The sequence below is a fragment of the Dufourea novaeangliae genome, unplaced genomic scaffold, assembly GCF_001272555.1.
Source record: "Dufourea novaeangliae isolate 0120121106 unplaced genomic scaffold, ASM127255v1 scaffold49, whole genome shotgun sequence".
Classification (NCBI taxonomy): domain Eukaryota; kingdom Metazoa; phylum Arthropoda; class Insecta; order Hymenoptera; family Halictidae; genus Dufourea; species Dufourea novaeangliae.
The window spans coordinates 797341-823243 of NW_015373928.1; the positions used below are offsets into that span (position 1 = coordinate 797341).

The following is a 25903-nucleotide window of genomic DNA, read 5'->3' on the forward strand; positions in this document are numbered from 1 at the left end:
ATCCCGTTATCCCCTCCTCCTCCTGTCCCCCCTGTAGAGCTTGTCGCGTTTAATTGGCTCTTGCGCAAACATATAAATTAAACCGTGGTATTGAGCAACATTTGTCGCTTGGCTTTGTCCATTTATCCATTTCCGACCGACTGGAACCTTTTTTTTTTTCATCTCCCGACCGTCACTTTAAATAATCGGTTATCTTCGAAACGAGTCGAAGAGGTCCCTCGTTACCTTGATCGTTCTATTAAGTTACGGATTACGTGTGTATATGTGATTAATTGAATAGAAGGTGCCTCCACGACGGTTCCAATGAAAATTTCAATTCGGAGAATACGAGCGATCGACGGGGACAGAGGTACATATAGGCTACTCGTTATTCGGCCGTTTGCCGAATGGACTCGCGTTCCTGTACAACTGCGGCCTCCCAAAACGAGCCCGCGTGTTGTGTTCCATAGTTAACGTTACAAGATCGGCGTCCTAAGTAATAGTAGCTCGGAGGGTAGCAAGAAAATAAGCACTTCCTATTACCGAGGGGCCCTTAATAATTGCGCGTTTGTATAGTGCTTCATTTCCATTAAGTAAGACATGCGCGCGGCAGGCCTAACCCCCTTTCGCATGGCTGTTTTAGCAATTACCATAATTTAGTTAATTAAGAAGCATTATCGGAAACCGAAAGCCAGGCCTAAAGGGTATCCACGATACAGCGATGCTATCGTATCGCTATGCTTATCCGCCGTAACGATGCACCACACACGTTATTAAGCAGTTATCACTCTAATTACGTGTATATGTTTAACAAAACAGAAATTTCATTGGGCGCGCAAAATGAACGCGCCGCGACGAAACCGTTGCTATTGTTCGGTTCAGTTCTATTTTTTCTCTTTTTCTGTTTTGATATCTTCTAATGACACGCCGTCGATCGACGAACAGAGAGAATCCGTGTTCTCGCCGTGAAACATGACTGCAGCCTCTCGTACCGTGACTCCGCTGCACTCATTAACGCGTCTCATTATTGGCCTGCGAGAATCGCGTAATTGCACGGAAAACATCGCGATGACTATTTTTATCCCGACTCATTGATAAAGACAAAGCGGACAAGGAGGAACGCGATTTTTTATTCACGTTGATCGTCGATCCGAATGTCTGGCCTGATTATTAAACATGATAAATCCCGAGTTAGAAGTGAGTTAGTCACTTTGTGAATTATTCGACGAGTCTGTGAACGTGTATCCATTATCAACCAAATTTCAAGGAAATTACAAGACTATGTAACTGTGTACCTCAACGTTGGACAAACTACGGCTTGCGAGCCGTATGCTTCCAAAGCTTACTCTCCGTGACTCTGTGAACAGCTTCTAAAGCCGCGTGCTCACCAAACGAGCACAAGTGAATGCTCGTTTGGTGAGTACGCGGCTTTAGAACACCTTTGACGTCCCACCAGCCAGATTTCAATTAAAATAATATTTTCTGTGGCTCTTCAATATTCCAGAATGTACGAAAAGTATTACACAAATGTGGCATTTATTATCGAAGAACTTTCCCACCCCTGAATTGCAACCTGTTCGTACGTATAGACACCTCAGAAACGTGATCCCTTTTCCAAAGATCCCCAATATCACCAACGTTCAATTAAAAAAACAAGAAAAGAACGCTCGTTCCCACACCCGTACCCTCCTTAATGCGCCCTAACGAGCGCAAATTGACGCGTTATCGCGACCGATAAGCGTCAAGCCCGAGAGACTCCGGTCGGTTCCCGTATTTTCCGTTTCTCCGTCGAGTCCCCCGTCTTATCTATCGCGACGAATTTATTCGAAACGTCATGTCCGACTAATGAGCGCGTATTCCACCCGAAACTCCCGAAAGTCGCCGCTGTGTCCGAGGGTAATAAAGTTACGCGAGCGCGCGCCAGGAAAGAAGAAGGTGGGCTGCCTTCGCCGCCTCGCAACTGGGCCACGCTCCTCTTGAAACGGATGAACAGGTGAACGCGCGTAAATCAGGGTGGGCTTAGCTCGCGACCGAACGGCGGGGGAAACGGACCACGCTCGGAGAGAACAGAGGGACGGTACGGAAAGAAACGGTGCGTGTGACACGTACGATGATACCAACGTGTGTGTGTGTGTACAGGAAAGAGGGAGCAGAAGCGAATTCTCGAATGGCTGTCGAGACTCGTCAAGCTCGGCGAGAGTGAGAGAACGTGTAGGACTCGATGCTGGATCGGGACCAGGTCTGCTGTCACCGAGCTGTACGGCAAACCGCCAGATCATAGGCCGACTTCCATGGGACACGTGGATATCCCCGAGTGTGTATGTCGGTTCGCGTCGATGGAAACGTCGGGGCGATCTCCACTCGGCCGAAATTTTCCCTTTCAATAAAACTGATTTACGCGCGGATTATTGTTACATAACCGCGGGGCAACTCGGTGACACGGGAACCGTTGAATAATTATTATGTATGGCGAGCACCGAGAGAGAGAGAGAGAGAGAGAGAGAGAGACGGCTGTGGCCAAGAATTATGGCGCCCAAATCTTACGAGGCTCTTTCATTCGTTATTTTCGGCCGAGAATTCCTTCCGGCCGAAAGAAACAACCGTGCTCGTGCTGCAGTTCCACGGACCCACGAGGCAACAACCCGTTCGTCGATCTCGAGAAATATAGCGATCGCCCACCGATAACGGGGCACACCTGTCGGATAAATAATTTCGACTGGTTCCGGTGAGACTGGTTTCGTAGCGATTTCATTCGCAGAGTCTGTCGCAGGGCCTGACTCTCCGTTTGTTTTTAACCCTTTTAACGCCCATTCTTACAACGGTGGAGCACTTATTTTAAAAGTTTGTCAAATTCTGTCGCCAGTTAATATCTAACATTTGTCAGCAAAGATTCATAATTTCACTGTGAAATAAATCTCCACGTTTTCAGTTGAGAAATTCAAGTATTCCTTTCAAAAAGAAATGAAAAATGAAAAAAAAAAAAATAGATCAATTTAATATCGATATTTTCGACTTCAAAGTATAAAATACAACATGTACAATGGACGTATATATAAGTCTCATAATTAAAAAATAACTATTTAAAGGTCTGAGCGTTAAAGGGTTAACGACACATGGTGTACCGTCTTGACTGTCGATTTCAGAATCGCGTGTACCGATCGAATTGTCGATCGTCGCACTTGACCTCGCGTGTCTTCCCTTCCGCCACCGCGCGAGCTGTGCATCGTGGAGGAGAGCAGTCGGTGGCTAGACCGCGGCTACTTTCATGCCCGGGGAACGAATCGGCCGGGCACCGATGTTAAATCGGTGGAAACCATCCCGGCTAATAAATCTCCGTGAATATGTTCCCGGCTGTAACGCGCTCCCGTATCCCAAGAGTTATGTGCTATTGATAAGGCATCGCGCAAAAGTGTAATTTACGGCACCGTTTACACGACGTGTAATTGACTGTAAATGAAATTCTAGAGGAGATGCTCGGCTATTTCGAGCTGAATCAAAGTTACGCGTCTGATTTAAGGGCTTTCGAAGTTTTTGTTAAAGAAACCTTACCCAACATGTAAGGTTCGTACGTGAAAGACTGTTGCATCCAGGTGTAGAAAAATTAGGCTGTACAGTAAATCCTGGATGAGTGTTCGAAGACACGTCGGCACTGAACATTAAATATTTCATAAACTAATGGTCATATGTGGGTGAAACAAATATCACTGGCTTCCGAATTCCAACCTGTATCACTGTGCTAAACCTCATGAAAAAGTCAGCGTTACATCTGGGGACCTCTCATTGCCAATGTCGAGAAGACTTCGAATACTCGTCGAGGATTTACTGTACTTCTTATCCTGGGTATTACGAATCGCGTGTACTTATGTCTCTGCCGTGAATGGTCGATGCACTCGCGAAATTTAACATAAAAATTCACCCGGCCGAATGGAGGTGTACTCCACTGGAAAGAAATGGTCGCGACCGATTTTATATCGGACACTGGTCCATCGGGTCTGGATGCTTGTTTTGCCGCGATGGGACTTAATTTTAGAATGGCCGTGTGTCCCCATGGATGGGAGCGTGGTTCAACCGTATGGGTAATGCGTGTGACACCGTTGAATCGCCGTTGCACGGCAAGGTGTTGAAGCTAAAGGCTCGTATTTTTGTCGCGGGCCGGCTCGTCGGCTCGGGCGAAACCCTTTCGGCCGGGCTGGCGATAAATCCGTATCTTTATGAAACGACGTCGGAGCTTTCCTGAGCGTATAGGGGTGCCTTTTGTTCGGTTAAAACGTTCCGTGGGCACCGGGGGACCGGCTGCTCTGCCCCCTTTCTCTTTCTCTTTCACATTGTACTGTCAACGGTATCACCGATACCGAACGCTCGATTTGCCGCGGGGTCTCGAGCCGGTAAAATCGAATTGCGCGACCACGCCAACCGCGGTTCCATAGTGAATTCTACATAGGAAGTATCATGAACAGTGTACAATTAATAGATAGACCGTTCTTCGTCGTCTATTTTCGGTGCCTTAAACATTATTAATTCTGTTCGTCAATATTTATACCCTGTTTGTCCCGGTTTAAAGTACACTCGTGTCCTCGAGTTTCGTTGGATTTACGTTAAGAGGATTTTTTATCGGCATGTAGACGATTGCTTTCAACCGTAACACGCCACGGTAAATGAAGTCGATACTCACGAAAAAGAGTCCGAGAGGACAGGCCGACATGAAGAAATTGGAAGCGCCATTAGCGGACAGCTTTCGGAACCACTGATACCGCGGGATCCCCACGGGGAGACAACTTACACTTTTAAATGTATCGTCTGTATCATCCGGTGGATTACTTTTGCTTAATAGATACGACCCTCGATCGTAAATCGAATTTTAAGATACAAGGAAACGTCGATCCCCGTCGGAGTGTCAGTCCGTCCGACTGGACCGCTTCTCGAATAAGTACCTCTATTCCTTTGTGAGCCCTGTTATCCGGTACTTAGGTATCTGGTGTATCCATGTAAAGGCCCCTGACGATCCAATCTTATCGTGACGAAGGGCCCCGGAGTCCCCGGGGCCGGGGCTCCGTATAAATTATCGCCACGAATTTCGAAATGCTTCTCCCTCTCCGCCTCCCCACCCCGTTTTCGTTCTACTCGTTTTGCGGCTCGTTCCACGGCGTATCCCCTTAAAAGTGGTAGGAATTTCGACGCATTGTGGCCCGGCGGGTAGACGCTGAATGAGGTGGGGAGAGAGAGAGAGAGAGAGAGATTGAAAACGGCTCCTAATCAAAGAATGACGGTAATCACCGAAAGTAATGACCAGACATTTCGTAGGCCTTTAAAGCCTACGTACGCATCGTCTTGTGCAACTACAACGGCCGATGGGCAATAAATTGTTGGCTCCTACGCGCGAAACCCGCTCTCTTTCTCTCCTTCGTCCTGTTTCTTCTCCGTTTCTCCCCCCTGTTAACCCCTTTTCTTCGTTCGAAGTGACGCGAGCACCTTCGTCTTTCTCCTTTGCCCCCCACCTCCTCGTTCACTCGTTCGTTCGCTGCTCCGTTCGTTCCCTTCCGACCGATCACGTTCGAGACACCTTAAGACAATAATAAGGGGGATAGCTCCGTTGTTAATGCGTTTCCTTTCTGTCCGAGACGTTCTGGACCGTGACCAATGAGAATAAATTTATGGTGGCTGCGTGGCTGCTCGCCGCCGCCGTACCAGCGAGCACCACCGTCATTCGCACCAAGTGATTACGGTAATATTTTGCTTATAAACGCTCACCGCGGACCAGGCTTTATGCCTGGTCACGTGAAGCCTATTGATTGTTTCATTTAATGCCTTTGTGGTCTGGGCTTATACGCCGGTGTTCGTCGAATAGAAGTATTTATTTGTATTGATTGAAATACACATTAAACTTTATACGGTTCAGTGTACGTCGAGATACATTTGACGATAGGTGTAAGCCTCTTCATCAGACTTTAGTGCAGTGGCACCTCGATACAGGTTTCTTGAATCGGTCTGCCAGCGAATAAATGACGAGAAATGGCCACTTCTGGTCCGCAACAGCTTCAAATCTAGTTTTGGTGACAATAAGAGTAGCATAATATGGGTAGAAGGAAACAAATTAGTGTATTACTGGTCACGTAAGACTTTGTTTCGCAACTGGTCGAAAAATAAGAACAATTTTCTTTAGACTCGACCCAACAAACAAACACATCTGAATGGACGTAAATTCTTTGTAAGGAATTAACGAGTCGCTGTTGCGCCGGCCATTCCAATGATTTACCCAATGACCGTGGCTTGTTAGACAACACCGTGTAAAATACGTTCGGGGCTATAATTTGAATTTCAATCGAACGTTTGCGCAAGAGCGATTTGTAATTGTCACCTCGTTGCTTCAGCGCGTATGTCAGCAATTATTTTCGGTTACTCGGATGTTTCCGCGTTCTACGGTCGACCATTGTGCCCCGTCACCGAACAAAAGATCAAAGAGAATCCTCTGCTAAAAGTCATGACCGCGATTGGTTCGTGTAAATTTAAAAGGAGGAGTTTGCTTTTTACCGCTATGGCGTACACGCGAAATGCCCCCTTACTTAGAAACGAAAATTACATAAAAGAACGTACTTTGTATGTCGGCTGATTACTCGAGAGCATTTGTTCGGCAATGTTCCATCAACACACAGTTATTCTTAACCAACAGGGAAGAATGACTCTGCTCGATTCAATACGAAACATTTACACTTGTTCCAATGGAATTCCACGTTAACCAGTGCTGAAAAAAAAAAAGGAGATAACGCTATCTTGTACTCGGTGACCACTTTTTTTCAGCATTTATAACATCTCAGACGTATATCCAGTCAGGGTAATAGATCAATTTCACATGCCACAGCGGAAACTATCGCTGCATATTAGTAAACGACGGGTGACCGCCCACGAGCTTCGGATAGATCGTCGCGAATTCATTACCAAGTCGAAACCCTCCTCCCCGCGCCTCCTTCCTCCGCCTGAACCGTTTTCTCGTAATCAGGACCGCATTCTTGGTCTGGCATTTTTTTTCTCTCTCTTGTTCCTTTCATTCCAATTTCGCGGCAATTAAGTATACTTTGCGCCGCGCTGAACCACCACCACAGCGTCTCTTGTTACGGTTACATATTAATATTTATCTAATACGTCGAGGACCACTGGATGGAAATGAGGGGGCCCCGCGAACCAGAACCCGCCACTCTCGTCGCATCGCGACCACTTAGGATACGCAATTATCGGACTCGTTTCGAACCGACCCTCGACGGTGGAATTGATAGAAGAATTCGCGAGTGGAACGTCGGCTCGGAGACGAGGAGAGAAAAGGAAAACGGGATGGGTTGGGAGAAACGGAGATGCAACCGATACCGTTACCAGGGGGCCTACAATAAAGTAAATAAAGAGAGCCCGTTCGACAAGTTGACTCGGCGTTGAGTCGAGGCGCACTTTTATTTCCTTCCGCTCTCCGAACCTCGTGGCAGAAGGAGGCAGCAGCAGCAGCAACGGCAGCAGCACGAGGAAAAAAGAAACGGGACGCTCACCCCGGGACCAGTTTCGTGGCGGTGTGTGGATGCCAACGGGTTGGCCACGTCGATGCTCCACTCGTTATGCACTATCATCCTCGATATCGTTCGTTGATTATGTAATTGACGTGCTGCTCCGAGGACCTTGATCTATACTATACTAATTCAACGGCACCTGCTGATTTCGTGGCCCCATCGTCCACCAAATTTCTCCATCGCGTTTATTCTTCCTTTTCTTCTGCTTGATCTTGTTAGACTTCTTGTTTTTTCTTTTTTGGTCTGTGGTTTTATTAATGGCCGATAAAAGTGGTCGCATATTTCTTAGATACATCCATTAGATATGCCAATCGGATGGACGAACCGAGTCGATTAGTCGATAATGTCGAAACTGTTTCCGTTCGTCGGTTATTGAAATTAAGACACCAGTCGTTGCGGAGTAACGTGGACATGGGAATCTGCACCGGGCGTGGTTGCCATTTACGGTGAACCAAGGTATCGGTAAGGCGAAAATCCGAGGATAAAGTTGTATCTTCTGTTATGATGGCTTCGAAACGATTGGGACGGTACTTGACACTCCAGATAAGACTTCATACCGGTTGATTTATATGTGACTTCCATACAGATGAGCTCCATTTACCTGTAAACAATGTAACATACTTAAATTAGAAATACCAGTAAAAATCTTGGAATACCTACAATCAAATCTAACTTAGGTAGCCACAACTTCATTTCTACATTTAACCTAACAAGTCCAGCTTCCTTCTACGTTAGCGTGGCACATCTAAATCTACTTCAACCTACGAGAAGTATCGGGACCGCTCATTAATTAAGTCCAGTGACTATTGTTCCCCAGACTACCGGTTGTCCAACAGCAAACAAAGACGTCATTGCTCGTTCGAGATCCCGATTCGCCGGTAATTAAGGAAACGAAATGGCCCCCAGAGCGTTTCGTTATTTCACGTCTGGCTGCACGCGTGCAACAACAGCCCATTCCGATCGCGATACCTATCATCGCGTTCCCCGTCTCATTTCGTCGCGTTTAATTACGATCCCGCGAGTGATAGCGCGATTTTTCTATACGCCGGTTAAACCACACTGTGTTTCAACGGTGCAATTTATTAATTAAGCAACTTAAGCGGAATCAATTTCACGGACGTCGATCGTTTTCCGTTATGTCGATGGACGATTAGTCTATGGCCCTCGGTATTGTTCTCGAAGGTTTTAATGTCAGCCGGTGGCTGAACTCATCGGTATTTATTGACGTCTCCTATATTACTGTCATTACGATATACCGGACCCTGTAACCGGCCCGTACACTGGTCGTTTACAACCATGTAGCGAAATAGTCGCGTATCGTTTCCGGGTAGATAAGTCACTCGAATAAATGTCGTTACTTCGAAAATTACAACACGTTCGGGCAACCCGGCTTATTTCCCGGCCTGTCACGTAATTCTGGCACCGTTAACGAAACGATCCCAGCCGAGATCGACTCGGTGGTAATCGAGACTGCCATTGTAATTTAAATATTTTATTCGCGCGCAACACCGCGGTTTATTCCCGCCGCGTTAATTAGCACCGTTTCTTCGACCGATCGACTCGTCCCCCTTTTTTTTCCAGCCGCTAATTGGCCGACGTAGTCCAGGAAACCGCGTTTCGCACACGCGGAAAACACGCTCGGAAAGCCCGATTGTGCCCTATAAACCGCGGAATATCACCGAAGATAACAATTTCACCGACTCCCGGGTGTGTTTCACTTACGATTTGCATTCGAAACACTTTGCGAATATTTCCACCGATCTGATATCACCTGCGCAAATCGGCGCTGGGGCGTTTATTACACAAACATTGCTACCGTTTGATGTTTCCGGTGAAAATCACCGCCCCAGGGGGGTGACTACACTTGCCCGCGCAGCTTTTACACCGTTATTAAATTCTTCCTCGTACCTAGCCCGACAACTTTTCACCCGATCGGATTTGCATCGGATTGCCGTGGCAAGCCGCGGGTAAAAAAGTACGCAATTACATGTAATTACGTTACTGTCTGTCTACAATGTCACCGATCGAGTAGAGATCGAATTCCACTGCACGTGTACAGAAGGAATCGATCGTTACGGTGCGTCTAACAGTGGTTTCCATTCGAAAAGGTCAATCCCCTATAAAATTCAATAAAACCCCCCTTCGCCGTGTGACAACGTGTCGCATAAAAGGATCAAGAATTCCAAGAAACCATACAACAGGTTACAGTGGAATTCCCCGAGTCCCCGCGTGTTGGAAACCGGAGAGAAAACAGCCTCGCGGAGTCGTACCAAATGGTCAATAACAACGCGCGTATAGTACCCTTTCGGTGCGTCCTCCCGTTTTCCAGCTGTGCGCCAGCTGTCTCCGGTTTGCAATCAGAACAGTCCCGGAACCCAATTATTCCCGGACCGATGACACCTGTGGGCCACGCGACGCCGCCACCGCCGCCGATCTGTCCCCCCCTGGCGCATTGTTCCGTTTAAATGGGACAACAGCAAGTGCAACCGCGATAATCACCGATACACAGACACACATACAAACACCGTATGTGTATGCCTGCAGGCCCACGGCGCATCTGCATACAAGCAGGTCGAGCGGCGAGCCGTTCCGTGACAACGGGTAAGGGAATCACTCCGTAAATGTAAACTTGAACGAGCGCGGCAAAAACCGCGAGACTTCGCCGTGCATCGGAGCTTACGGGGGCCGCAGTTTGTTTGGCTAGAGGCCTGGAACGAAGCGAACCGTTTCTCTCCTCTTCGGCCCGTACTCTTCTTGCGCGGTACTCTCATCTCCATTCCGTCCACGGGTTCCCTCTTCTTTTTCCTTTGGCCGCGTCCACAATCCCGGAAAACATGCTCAGCCCCGGAATCGGCTCGCTTGCTCGTCCGCTCATCCACGGCACATTATCCTCTCCCGCGTCTGGCGAGACTTTCCTCCCCTCCCTCTGAAGCAGCAGCGCGCTAGCTTCCTTCTTGTTTTTTTTACCTTTTTTTCTCTCAAAGAGAAAGTGAACCGCCGTACGAAAATAGAGACGAAGAAGATTCTTGCAGTACACGTTTCGTCCCGTGTTTCTTCCGCGGGAATTCTTCCAGGTCTCCGACCACACTGCGTTAATAACGATTTCGTGGGGTCAGGATGGGGGAAAGAAATGCCACTAGGGTAATGGCCCTGCGAACTTTGTGGAAACAACACACGATTCGCCCCCTGTTCCCTTGCCCACCCCTTGGCCCGCGAGTCGAAAGGATAGAATCGAACCTTTTAACGCCAGCGCAGTCCTTAAGCACGCGTGAATAATTACTTTGGATAAGGAACGTCCCTGTTGCCAGCCTTTTCTCTTTACACACTTTATTAACTCTCTAGTCTGGACGTGTGAAGGAGGAACAGACGAGTTATTGTACGCGATGGGGCCCCGCGGACCGGCATTCGTGTGTCGGTTTTTCTTCGAGGCCTCTTCCGGCTGAAGCTGCTGCTGGCCCCTCGACTCTGCGGATCTAGGGATTATGTCGGCGAAAGACGTGGGCATTGGAGAACTTGAAGAGAAAGTATGTACTTCGAAGAAGTAGTCTTGTATCGTTTTCAGACACGAAGAATCGTTTACTCCCGAAGAAGGGATTACGGAGACGTTAATCTCTACGGTTCGCTAAGTTTTATATCCTTTCCATTGACAACATTTCACAACACTTATCTACCTTGACGATCGTGTTTACAACGAGAGTGCTCCGACCCCGGAGAACTGACAAAAAAATCATAAAGCTTCTGAGAGGGAATATACCTACGAACATTCATCGAATTCATCTACTATCTTCCACGGTATCGAAAGAGAAGGGAAATGAATAATCGCCTGATTACCATAAATGACGTGAAATCCGCTACTCTCGTACCAAAACCGCCCAACGTCCGAGCACACAATCTATCCCGAATAAAAATCCGGAAAAAGGATTAGGCTAATGACCATAAATTATCCACTCACCGTGTCGCGGTAAGTAACGTCCGAGATAAGTCGGCGAATCTGTAATCGATCGCGCGATCGCGCATAAAATTCCCATATTAATGAGACTGGAACGCGCTCCCGCGCGCATTGAAACCAGAGAGATAGAAAGAGAGAGGAGAAGTGAGGCAAGGGGAGAGGATTGGCAAGGTACGCGAATTCTTTCGCTTTATCGTTCGTTCATCTTTCGTTCATCTTCTCTTCCGTTCCGAGGAGAGGAGCACAGCGAAAGGCGATGCAGGCGCGGAGGAGGAAGCGGCATTCGGTGAATTGAATTATTTAAAGGCCGCGCAAGAACAGGCGCCTTTTATGAGTGTCCCACACAATGCCGGGCTTTGTGGGCCGCGCTCGGTATACACGTGTTCCGTACACGCGCTCACGTACGGTATACGCGGCCGCGCGTCGCGCCTCGTGAATGTGCTAATAATGAAGGTAAATTTGTTCCGAGGAGTCATTAATTAAAGTATTTTGTAACAAGGCGGGAATGGCGGCGCGGCTGCGTTGGTCGCCCCGCGTGATCCTTCCTTCTTCTGTCTGCGCGCGGATTTTGCCCGTGTGGTATATCCACCCCGATGCAAAACGTGTAATGTAAACATGGTGAGCACATCGTCCTGTATGTATACGTACTATACACGTTCGTACCCCTCGTCTGTATTAGGTACAAGAGACACGAATAGAGGAGAAGAGAGACTCGCAAGCAGTGCCACGGCACACAGCAGCAGCATCCTGGCATAAATAAAGGTGGCGATCATAGAATTGCTAATGTTTCAAAGAGAGATATTATTCTTTTCAGAAGATGACAGGGCATATGCGACTCACGGGCGAGAGAGACCTTTCAGAGGGTCGAACACAGAGGGTAGGGGGCTGAAGAACGGAATACGACTGTGAGCCAGAAGCAGAGGACACAGAGACAGAAGGCGGGATGGGGGGAACAGAAGTCGGTGGCTCGCGCGGTTGGATGATGGTTGTCGGGGTAGCCGGAGTTCTCTGGCGCCTTTTCTCTCTGTACCGACTTTGCCCGGATTCGCGTGTATAAGTCCATACAGTCGGACCCAGGGGCTCTCTCGCCCATACTTATATATTACTCGCTGAGACGCGAGGCTCTGTGCCCCCTATGCCAGCGTCGTGCAACACGCGCGACCGCGTGTCTGTACGTACACACACGCGGAACGACCTACCGTCCAGGTCTGCGTGAATACGTATACATTATGTGTCTATACAAAACAAGGAGCCCAGCACCAGTAATTCAAAGGCCCCCATTCAAGCCTCCATCTCTCTATTCTTGCTGGCCACGTTTGTAAACCATTTCGTTTGCCCCACCTCACTCGAGCGAGTATACTAATAACTAATAAGGAACGGGGCCTCGGACCTTTAGCCGAGAGAGGCGAGCCCGTTCCAGCCAGGACTGGCCTCATTACCAGGGGTATAGGGAAGAGTGGGGACGCGAACGCGGAAAATAACGGCTTTGATATTGTCTCTCCGACTCGGTGCTCGGAGTAATGGACAATGAAGATCGTATAATGCGATTCAAAGAACGTCGCGCGGATCCAGCCACGGCGAGAGATATCAAACTGTGAACCGAGCTAGTGAGCGCTCGCGCGCGCGCGCGATCTTTAACCAAGTGGACAATACAGACCGGGAATGAAAGCGGCGGAATAATCTTCTCCTGGCTGAATTAATCTTCATTCCGAGCCGCGCGACCGTGTAACGCCGTTAAAATATTGGTCGCGACGTCTCCGCGGTTTCTCGTGTTCCGTTTCGTTTCATCTTGCTGGCTGTTTTCCGATCTTTCCCCAACTCGGGTTTGCATTACACTTTGCCACGGGACATTGGCTGTTTACTGAACCTGTTTACGACGACAGTCTATTCCTTCGTCTGTAGTCTTCATTCTTAGCGTTGGCTAACGAAATATCTACTTTAAATAATTACACATTTTTCCCTCCTCACCTGGGAGAACGAACTATGAATTTTTATATTATCTTTGAGCTCGTATCGAACGTCGTAACGTGTAATGTTAACTTTTTAACGACGATTATCATAGCGATAGAGTTTGGAATTTTCAAGCCAATGACATTTGTTTCAGCCATATATGTATAATCATTAGTTTATGAAATATTTAACGTTTAGTGTCGAAGAGCCATCGAACACTCATCGAGGACTTCCTGTATTACCAAATTCGTACATGTAGGTCTATACATTTTCAACAATAACACATGGAAACCCCTGATCCACGGTTATCACACTGAAAAACGCACGTAATTTCGCCAATCAGCGTGCGAACAGCCACCTCCACGAGGTTTTACCTTCGCTGCTGGAGTGGCTCGTAACAAAAAAAGATAACCGCTCATCAAGTTTTACGAGTGGTCTGGCGCTGCTGCTGCGGCCCTCTCCCTCCGCGCTCGAATAAATTTCTTTATTACTTCGCGGCGAAGTCTTAATGAAATACTTAATAACAGCGTCGAACCGGCTGGAAAACGCTGTACGGTGCACAATAAAAAGTTGCGCTCCACGGACGCGACCTGGTTTCCGCCCGACGAACGATCGGTATTATATGCCGCGCTAAAAGATCGGCCCACGGAAAAAGAAGTTAACGTGTAATTAGAGCCGTCTGTTTTGTCCCCGATAGAAGAGGGATTACGTGCCTATCCTGCAGATAGCTATCGAGTCGCGAGATTAATGAGAATCGGCCCGGTAACGAAAACGGGAAAGTTTGGACACTTCCCTCTTTCTCTCTACCTTTCTCTCTCTCTCTCTCTCTCTCCCGTGATACATGAACGAAGCCGATTATCGCTGGGTGATGGTCGTTTCCACGTGTCAGGTATTTTAACGTGCACGCGAACCGAACGAGGACGGGGAACACCATAAAAAATAACGAATCATCGCGATAGCTCGGGTTACGTCAGCTGCCAGGAGATAGATAGATAGAGAGAGACAGAGAGAAAGAAGGAGAGAGATCATCGGCCCCGGAGACGTGTTCGACCACTCTCACGGACCAAACGAGGTGTCCTTGGTGGACACCTGTCAACCAGCAGCCCCATAGACGTGAACGATTATGGAGTGACGAACGAGTCCGACACACGCTTGTCGTTCGACAGAAAGGAGACAGAGTGACGAAGCGATCGCGGGCGAGTAGGTTCGAGGGGAGGATCTCTGTCACCCTCTTACGCTCGAAGGTCGATGGAATTTCAGACTCGACCGAGAAAAGATCGGCTACTAAATTGGCGAGGAGCGAATATACACGCCGGAGGCGGACACCCTCTCGCTCCAACCCCCTATGCATTCCGTTTTGCAACCCCTGTCTGTGCTGCAACGAACGAGATCGAGCGAGAAAGAGCCACCTTCCGATCAGATTGACGTCAGACAGAGGAAACGGTCCCGCGCCTAGTGATTGTCATTTTCCGGCTTGCATCCGGACCCGTATGCTTTTTCTCTGCTCGGAGCACTCCTCCGCGCGACTACTTTTCAATTATTTTTTATGATCAAGTGCCGTGTCCCCGTCGTCTGTTCGACGATTCCGTTTTTGCGCGCCCCGCGATGATTGCCGATCTCCTCGCCAATCGTCGTCCCGCCTCGGACAAACGCTCGATTCCCCGACTCGAGAGGGACGGGACTTAATCGACTTTTGCCTCGACTTTCGCCTGTCCACGTTCGCCGATGCTTTTCGAGGAAACACACCATCCGGTCAATAGATTTCTTGCTCTTTGATTGTTGTTAGGGTCGGAGGTAAAAGAACCTGAGCGAACATTCGTACGTAATGACACGTGTCGAGTGACTATTTATTACGCGAGTATCTGTATTTTTTATTTCGGTAACAATAATGTTTTTGTAGGGGAAATAATTGTAATTAATACCGTATACATAATGGAGATGAAAGAAGACCGTGGGTCAGGTCCCGCATTTGTTTGCTCTGATTGGAAAGATTCCGAAGACTACAAGGAACCCTCGAAACAAGGGTTAGCTCCCCCTTCGTCCGGTTCATTGTAAATTAATTACGTGGAAATGAGAAATCTCCGGTGTACCTTTTCTTCCGCAACCGAACGAGCTCAATGGGAGGTAAAAAGTGTTCTTTGACCTGTTCCTCGATGCTCAATTGTCTTCCCGGATCGATCGAAGCCTTTTCAATGCTGTCCCGTTCAAATGAATTCGCATATACTACAAAGGAGGCTCAGGATTTATAATCTTCGGTAATGGATGTCTGTTCAGTATGGATAGATTTCATCGTTTTTTTTAACATTGTTGTATTCCATCCAGCTGAATTTCAGCCCGATTTCCATGGAAACATCTACACGATCATCTAATAATGTAAACCGACTTACCCTGGCAACAGGCAGAAATTGATTGCGAAACGGTGGTACAAATTAGTGGAACAAAGTGTACTGGCAGGTACGCGGGTGTCGAAAATCGCGTGAATTAGCTATCACGAGGTCGTTTGCTAGAACACTTGTGATCCCGCGAATAGGTAGTCTCAATTTGCAAGTCGCGGTCGGTCGTGTCTCGAGTGGGAGTTGCGAGATCACCGATATATTGTGCGAGAACGGAGAAGAGCGTAGCCGTGTGTGCATGTTGGGGCCGCGTGTACACGAGGCTCGGCTCTCTCTCTCTGTCTTTTTCGCGGGGTGAAATAGCGACCGCGAGGAGCGAAGGAGGCATTGAAACTAATGATTTGCTTAGTTAATATTTGCTCAGCTATATGTTCCTTTTCGAGTCGCTTCCTAAATCGAGGTTGACGCATTGTTACCGGCTTCGTTGTGATTAACATAATAATGCAAACACAATGACACGACGGACTCGGTCGTCTATTTGAGCAGGTGAAAATTCCAACCGTTGTTCGCGCGGCCACGAGGGGAATTGCGTAGGCGCACGAGCGACAAACCCGCGAAAGAACGTTTCGTACTTACATGCACAACCGGTGAAGGAGAAGGCCTTTTCCAGCGGGGCAACGCGTGACAATTGTTTTCTAATTCAATTAGAAGTGCCGCGCGAACTTTCAGTATCTTTCGGCGTGCCGGTATCTTTCCTTCTTTTCTTTTTTTGCAACGGCTATTTTTACTCTTTCGAAACGTTTCCTCGGCTCTGTACCTCGTGTCTGTGTGTATATACGTACACCTTCCGTGAATAGGAGAAACGTTGGCGTTCCTTTTGTCTCGCGTTCGCGTCGAATAGAGAATTCCGTTGGATTCGCTCGGAGGCAAGAGGAGAGGCCTCTGTTCAAACACACTCGGACGGTTCGAGTGGTTCTCTCAGGATCGAAGGAATTAACACATGTTACGAGTTTCAAAAGACTCTGTATGAGGGTCAAGTGTCCCAGACATCCCTCGCTTCTCAAGAAAAATACTATTTCATCTCTGTCCCAATCTCTGCTAATAGCTTCAACCTAGAAAAACTATTCGTACGTATATAAATACAGGGACACATACCCTTCGTGGTGACCTGTACGACATAAAAGGGAAACACGTCCACAAAAGTCACTTTGTCAGGAGCACTGTGAGAAAGAAAAAAAGGTAGTCACGATGCAGCACCGCCACCGAGTGGCCTTTAAAAATTTAACAAAGCCCTAATTCGAATGGAGCGACAGGAGCCGCGGCGCGATAAGGACACCGGTGGTCCAAAAGGCGAAACGTGCCCGAACAAGGACCTCGTGGCACTAATAATGTTAGCGTAGCGCCGGTGGTCGAGTGGAGGCGTATCGAGGAGCCTGGAAAGTGCTCAACGGAGACCACTCGTTCGAGCAACTACCCCTAATATAGTAGTACGGTGGGGGGGCACGGGTTGTCCCGACGAATCGTCCTGAACACGCCACGTTCCCATCGGCCGGCAGCAGTCATCCAACGCTCGTTCATCCCCCGACCAAATTCTCGCTCCCCTTTCCACTCGTTCGTCACCAACCCCCTCATCCCTTCGATGGCGTGTAACGCAATTATGATTGTTGTTTGAATGAACAATCAAGCGCCCTCGAGGAGCGAACGCGCGCGCGTCCAATCATTCAATTTCTGTTCAATCGACTTCGAACGTCGTCACGACCACCCCCTGACTTCTCTGTTCGTTCTCTTGAGAACCGACTAGGAGGTAACAGGGACGAGAAGGACGAAACAACTCGAAAGAACAGGGAAGAAAGAAAACGGAAGGAAAGGGGAGAGAAAACTCTCGGTTATTGTTGCCTCAGCCGGCTGTGACAAAGTAACTACGGGTCTCCCCTCGTTCCTCCCTGGCCCTGACAGGGCATGTATTACGGAGAAAAAAAAGAAGCTAATAACAGCCCCTACCCCCGACTGCTTATCGGCTACCTGCCGTTTGACGTGTGCGCCCCGTGATACACACGACGGACGACACCACAACCCCCCAAGCCCTCGAGGAATCTTTCTGTGTGTTGTCGGTGGAACGCACGCTTTCTTCGCGTGCGCCTGCACCGGGACACGCCTTGCGAAACCCAGTTATTAGTTCCCCGCGGGAGGCCTCTGCTCACCCCCTTCCCCACTTCATCCCTCTCCTATTCGTTCGCTTATTCTTTCCACATCGAGTTCCTGACGCTTGGTGCCTACCCATAAACGACCCCTCGTCGAACGAAGAAAGAGCTCCTGTTACTTCATCCGTGACGTCATCTCGGTGAATTTCACGACCACGGAATTCGATCGGTGTCGATCCGGCGCGAGGATACAGCGTGAAAAGACTTTCTAATTGGAAAGCGGGATTTCGGGACGCGTAGTGGATTTGTGATCCGTGTGTTGTTTCCAATGATTCTTGGAGATGGATGGCGGAGGCTGAGGCGTAAGCATGAATCGACTATATTTTTCGACTTGTTTCCATTGATTATTGTTGTACGGTGTCGTTCATGGCGGAACAGGTATTTATTCCAACATACTTGTACACTCTCGTATCTACGATCTTTCAATGAATGAGACTTCCTCCGAATGCACGTATGTGGAGTTAACAATTTATGTAAAGAGCCCACGTTGTCTTCGAACCTTTAAGCGACAATGCGTGTACAATTTTTTTCCCCGTACGAGAGATCAAGTTCAACTTCCCGATGATTAATGTTTCATGCGGAGATATTATCTTGTCGGCCACGAAGTATTTTACACCTTATCTTACGAATTACTGTCAGTCACATTCATACGCAATTCAAATTATTAAATCAAAAGTGAGACTCGTGGCCCGAAACAGTGTTGCAAGAAGGAATTTTATTTAACGTCCATCGTTCGCTCATCGAACCCATCGCTGAAAGCCTCTTGTCATCCACTGGTTACGCTTTATTTAATGGAATGGTTTTTGGCGATACGAATCTGTGTCACTCGGTGGAATTTAAGTTTCATTTCGCTTAAGGAGTAATCGTTCAACAATAAAAAATTCTCGCGGTTAACAAAACGAAAGTTTAAAGCGTCGACGATATTTAGCGGCCACGTTAATGCCCCCTCCACGGATAAACATCTATTATGTAGCTTTTCACCCTCGGTGGCGGCCGTGAAATATGAACTGCGCGAGGATCGCACGCGAATTACGATGATCACCGAGCTGCGTTATATCGCTTTCTCGCGGTAACGTTGCCTGGAAGTTCAGAAACGCCGTGGTAACGTCCCCGCTAATGCAAACGAATCGTTGGACTCCGTGATACCAGCCGCCTTAATCGTTGTTACTATTCGAATTCCGAGATTTATGCAGAATTCAGCCGTACTCCGTTAAACGACCGAACGAAATTAATGGTGGATCAAGGTGAAACCAGTTCCGATTAAAAGTATCAAATCCTGTCAGGGGACGTAACAAGCAAGTATTTATTAGCGACACGTAGTACTACACGCGACAGAAACTCTTTGGTGAAAGGAAAACGAACAAGACTCTCAAAAATTCTGTCCACTGAAATCTATTACGAAGAATTCCAGGCACAACACCTCTAAATCATAAGAGGATGAATCAACAGTTTCGCGAGGAAATCTGGGAATAAATTTGAATTCAAGATCGACTGACCACAAGTTCTCTCATAATTGTCTAGAAAAAAAAAAAGAGAAAGCACTTCTAAACGGACACTCAAACCAGAATTCTCCACGATAGCACGGAGAATCAAATGTGTGTTCCAAGATCCGTAGGGTACCGTCGCTATCGCGGATTTCAGCTAAGAAGACGTTACCAGAGGGATCACTGGTTGATCGGGACACGGGGCGTTATCGGCGCAAAAATGTCCCGCGTGTGCAAAAACCGAAGCGTAACAGGCCAATTATCGTGTTTACATGAACAGTGCAGTCCAGGTAACCAGCGATTCCTCCGAGTATAAATACCGGTAACTTAGTTAAGTCGGTGCCCGTGCGTTTGGATCTAGAAAAGGGGGGGGGGTAGAGAGACGAGGAGAGACCAGGCCATGGATGGGAGCAGAAGAAAGATGAACAAGAGACCTGGGAAGGGGGTGAGTGGAGAAGATAAAAGAGAAAGAAACGAACTGTTGGTGCATACAGGAGGGAACTGGGATTCTGACGAGAGGAAGAGAGATCGCGCGAAACGTGTAGAGGAAAGAGGTAGAGGAGGGGAAAAGGGAGGAACGGGTGAACGGGTGAACGGCCTGCCGCGTCCTTGCGAACCACCTGACCACACCGGCCGTGCCGCCACCACTCGGCCTCTCCAGCATCCTTCCAGCGGCTTGGACTCGCCTTCCAACCGGCATACAACTCGCCTACCGGACTCCTACCTGACCGATCGCTTGCTCCAGGCCCCGATTCTTGCGGCTGCTACTCGCCGATTGTTCCTGAATCTTCGAACCGCTACGCTACCTTTCTGCCCCCACCCAGATCCCTGCCCCCCCCCCTGTTCCCCCACCACGTTCATCAGGAACGCTCTCGAAACCCTCCGTACAGAAGCTACACCTCAGCTTGACATTTTTACGAGGATTTGTTTTTCGCCGTTTGTATTTGTCATGTAGTGACATTAATGGTTAGAGTGGAAGCTACAGATTGAAGAAGACCTCCGACAATCTATTGGAGTCCCGAGGTGCTGTCGAGTGGATTCAGCGAGGAAGATCTGGGGACGTAAAAATGTCGGAGATGGACCTTGACACATTCATCGTCGATCAACGGTGACCGTCGTGTGTGTAATAGAAATTCCAATGTCAAATAATAGAATCAACGTGAATGGAAAGCCAGCGAAAACAGGCTCCATGATGAACGCGTTAAGCGTCTGAAGTTAATAGCTGAAAGATCAGTTCTGTACAGTTTTAAGTCACTGGTACGTTTTAAGGGAGTAGGCGAGTCGAGTAAAAGTCATCATATCTGTATCCAAGACATCACACTACGATTACTAACCTCTACTCGTTAGAACAAAATTTTACAAGCTTCTTTTGTTCTGATAAAGAAAGATTGTCTTTGGAAAAAAAAGTCCCTGAAACGTCAAGCGCAACGCGTTCGTCAGACGACCAAACAAGTCATAACGTGGGCAAACCTCGTTAGACTAAAAGAATACAACCAGCGTTCTCTTATTAACAGAGCCGATGATAAATTCGTGGTCATGGAAGCGATACGCCTCGGGGCGCAGCGGTGATTTTCTGGGTAGTAGCCGAGCACGTCGGCCATAAAGGCGCTAAATAGCCACTTTCGACTAGAGAAAGAAAGTGGTGCTGGAACATCAGCCGTACCCGGGGATAAGATTCGAGTCGAATATGCGCATACCGTGCAGTCGTAAGAAAAACGCGTAAGCTTCGTCTTGTATTACGCGCAAATTGTCGGATAAGAGATTCTCCGGGTGCCGACAGAAGCGTCCGTGGTAATGGGAGTCAGACCTGGCCAAGGCTCGATCGCGAATGAACCACCGAGACGATAATAACGCCACCACCTTCCAAGTTTTCTTTATCTCATTGTTACGACGGATCCTCGCGAGGTGAGTCTTATTCTCCGCAGATAAACGGACGGCTCGCGCTATTAGGACGAGAAACAGTCATATTTTATAAAGCATATCTCACCCGATGAGGAACACCGAGGCTTTTTCGCTTCGACCGCGGTGTTTATTGGCAGACTTGTAAAGCAAGAAGGAAGTTGTAATTCGTAGATAACCGTAGTCGAGAGTGCCGGGCATCAAAATCCAAAGGTATCGGATGAAACGGCGCACTGAAAGCTCGCCCCGTGTGCACGATCCGCGCCATTTAGGTCTTCCAGAAAACACGAGTCGGCCCGTTTCCGCCGTTGCATTAATATGCTAATAACGCGTGGGCGTTCTTAAGAAATAAGGAAGCGTATACGCGTGTACACACACGCCTGGGACCCGAGCGACCATTTTTGGATGTGGTTCCGACGTAACAGAGACCAGTCTCTCCTCCGGCTGGTCAGTGTTAGAAAACTACGGGTAGATACGATACTATGAAGTCGGTCAGCATTTTTTCCCCAGTTGCTGGGACGGTGACGTTATCAATCCGGACAGTTGTTACGGTATCGAGATCGTGCGGATAACACCCGGGTAGACCGGTGGGACAAAGCGCCATTTGCGAACCCTGGAATTCAGCTCCGATTTCTACGGGACCGCGAAGAACCGCCGGGCAATTTATGGCGTCATTGTTGCTTCTATTGTAGTTTCGTGCAAACGACGAAGGCGAGCGTGGGCGACACCGTATTCCGGAGACACTGCACTTTGCCGGGAAACTTGTCGCATAGATTCTCCGGTAACGAGTATTCAAAGTTCACAGGTGACGTTTCGGAGGTGTGACAACAGGACTCGATAGTTTCCAATGGGAACGGGTGCAGATCGAAACAGATCCTGGTGTATTGAGTGTATCGATATCCAAAGTTTCGAAATTTGCAGCACCGTCGCACAGTGATCTACAATCAAAATTTAGCAGCTCATACGTCTGTTTAGCTGAGGCACTTAATAATTTTGAAACTCATATATTTTATTCAAATAGAATTAGACCAATAAATAAATTTTTATCAATTTTAGAGTTCCTCTGCGATGACGTTATTGTCTACTAACAAGTGTTCTCAACATCTTCAGGGAATTCTGAATTTTTCAGGAATTCTTTTTTCTATTTCTGACTCATAAATCGATGATACGAAAAGGTCTGAGGAGAACAACAATGTATGGGACAAATCTTCCACGTTTAAAAATAAATTGATGTGAGTTTTTTTAAAAATAAAAAAAATTTGTTTTCACCATTTGAGCTGCTAAGTTTCGATTCTGGACCATTGTGCGTCATTCAGGTGTCGTTCCTGTACATACAAGGTGTTCGGGGCTATTCTGATGGGATTCCAATTGTGATGGGCACTTTGTTTTCAAGTTATCAACAATTGAAAATTGGGGTCAGAAATACCTCCTGCCGTTTTCTGTCCCTCGACCACCTCTTCTTCAGTTCTGCTTAAGATCTTATTCTTCCTAGCGAACACTTTTTTTTTTTGTATTACCTTTCTGTCTTTTGCGTTGGATTCGAGTAACGTGTCCTCAGTTCGGTGGCAGTCGTTAATACGAACACATCTAGTCGACGCGAAATAGACTTCTACAAAGAGCATCTGTATTTTTTTATAGTATTAATTTAATTCATATTAGTGAGTTGGAGTGTAGTTGAAGTTAATTTATTTAGTGTTTATTCTCCGTGTGTGTTGTGGTCATTCTTCTGAATTTGAACGAGTAACTAGGTAATTTCGTGCAACGATTCATGTATATTTTTTATGAAGTGTCGCAAGAAGATTGTCTAGGCTCGAGTGCAAGTGTATTTTTCTCGGTCGGTGCTTACCGCGCATAAGCAGGATTGTCTGCTTTCTAGCGTTTCTGACTCGAATTTGACCCCTTTTGATTGTTAATAACAAAATTCTCAATCTTGACTTTGCCTGACGATTGAATGTCGAATCATCTCTTAAAGCTACTAACATCGGTATTCCTTGTATAAATGAAAGTAAAGAACCGTTCAGCTTTCAACTATCGACTTTTCATTTACAAAACGAAAGATCTCCGTGTTATAAAAGGGTCTTACCCACAGAACGTTCCTAACCAAAGTAACATAATGACTTAAGAGAAATATGCGAAATGGTAGGTACATACTTTTACGTCTAGTCCTGGCAAAGGGATACCATCGAAGAGACCGCGGCTCCGACGTTGTTTGTTTTCTCGCGAAACGGCAAGTTATGCGACCCTAAGGGACCCAGCCAGTAGTCACGGGAGAATCCCGAGGGCTAATGATCCGTCATCTCCTTATTCCGAACTCGAAAGTGGCTACTTAACGACTTTACGGCTGCCTGCTACCCGGGAACGCCCACGTGCCACAGGTACAACCAACGGGCCGAGTGGCTGCGAATTGATCAGCGGTTCTATTAATAGAGCAAACACTACCTGCCGTCGTCTTCTGTGGAACAACACACACAAAGAGCGAAAGAGATGGGTCCGGTCAGCTAGGAATGCGGTTGCGGGGACACCGCTAGTGCAACTCGGAACCGAAGAAGTTTGCAATGTAACAGACAGGGGATACATTTAAAGGCAAAGGAACTTCCTCTGCAACTGTCGTGAACCACCCCTCCTCCCGATGCAAAGTGGAACGAAGAATAGAAGGTGTCTGAGGGAACTGGTATTATTGTGTCGTCTCTATAAAGTAGGAATCTAATCCTCTACTATTCCGATCGGAACGGTTTCGGTTCGGTCGATCGGTCACGTAAAGCCCCACCGCGAGTGATTCAGACGATTTCGGTCGTCGCCATAAATTACGGTACCAGGGGGAGAGAATGTTTAGCGGACATTATATTTTCTCAGGACGGTTCATTTAACATCGTCGGATTCCACCAGGCGGGAGGAATGCCGGCGAGTAGTACCCACCTTCGTAGGAATCTCGTGTCATCTACCAGGTACTTCTCTCCTACTACCTCTGAATCATCGTCCTTTGTCTCTTCTCCCCGGATCCTTCGTATCTGTCCGGCTGGACCCGCGGACCACGGAGTCCTTCGACCTCCGTGTAAAATCTTCGCGATGTATTCTGCGGTCGGTCCCTTTGTTATCAATTATCAGAGGTGCGAATAACGAACACTCGAGCTAGCTGCGAGGATCTCCGTACGATGGCCACCTCGGTTTATGGCATCGTCGAGATTCAGTTTTCTATTTGGCGAATAATTAATCTGTATTTTACGATGAACACCACATCGATCATTCTGCAATCATCCTTCAGCTACTTTCTAGCGTGAAGTTAAAGATCAAAATATAAATCTTACCTTTCAACGGGAATCATTACAAGAATGTATTACATTTTACTTATCTGCTCCCTCTTTTAAAGTTTATAGACGAGTTTACTGCCCAGAGAATTTATTGCGGTACGAGTATCTGCAATTTCCTTAAATGAAAACGACGGAGTAACTAAAGAAGTGTGAAAAGTACATCTGAAGTTTATTATACGTAAACGCGTGCCGTCTTATTTAGTAGCAGATGACTAACATAAAACTGCTCGAGCATTAAGCGTGGTACATCAGAAACTCCGGGAGAATCAAACATAAAACACGTTGTCAAAAATGATGAATCTTTAAATCTGACTGTTGCTTACACTTCGATGCACCCCGTGGCTTATTCTTAATTAACGCGAGACGTTTTACCGAGGTTTCTGCAACGATCCAGCAGATTACGTAAACGTACGATCGTTGAATCCAGTTAGGCTTTGTCACAGCATCAAATGTCAATTAAACTTACGCTATTTCAGTCTATCGAGTCTGCACAAAGACCATCAATAATCCGTCCGACTTTAATTTACATACAATTTCTAGCAGGTTTACGGTTTTAATTTTTTGCCCCAAATCAATAATCAATGTTTAATTACCCGATTTTTCTAAAACCAACATCGAAAGTATAGCGATTGAATAGAATATATTCATTAAGTTTGATCCACCATTCGTAATCATCATACGTAAGAACAATAACCGAACAAAAGCCATCATCGATACTCCTCGAATTACGCGAAATCCATTACCAAGCCGAAACAATAAAACGATCCTCTGAATCTGTTCGCAGAACGGTGTGCTTCCTGATGTTCGCCGTAATTGTTCGTCGGTGGATGGGGTCGTCACGGCCATAAACCCGATCAGCTGGAAGGAGATTCGAAGCCGGTGAGTCGAGAAGCACCTGCTTATTGCGCTTATTCATTCACCCCCGTCCTCCCGCGCCGCCGTTCCTCAATGGGACCAGCCCGAATGGAGGATCGAAATCGCTTCGATCCTTGTCATTTGAACTCCTTTAGAAACACAACTATCGGTCAGCCACGCCGAACCAGGTTATAAATCTAGCGAGGAATTAACAGAAAAATTCGTTCTACATCTCGGCCAGGTCAGCCATACACACAGAGACAATCGAGGTTCTCGTGTCCCCTATAAGAAACTCGTTTTGATTTACAAACGACACGATTATCCCGCGACAAAGTCGACAACAAATCTATTATATATCGTAGGTCAGCGTTGTCGCGGAAACTCCGTGGAGTCGCGTG

At 47.4% G+C, this 25903-nt stretch overlaps 1 protein-coding gene across 2 annotated transcripts in view; it reads left to right on the top strand.

Moving 5' to 3' along the window:
* Nucleotides 1-25903, top strand: part of LOC107195105 (transcription factor SOX-5) — a 184079-nt gene that overhangs the window by 30748 nt on the left and 127428 nt on the right. The window contains exon 2 of one of the 2 annotated variants that reach the window (XM_015584882.1): nt 25435-25529. The exons of the other annotated variant lie outside the window; for it this stretch is intronic. Coding sequence (XP_015440368.1) covers nt 25435-25529 — 95 coding nt within the window. The remainder of the gene's footprint in view (nt 1-25434; nt 25530-25903) is intronic. 2 annotated transcript variants of the gene reach the window in all.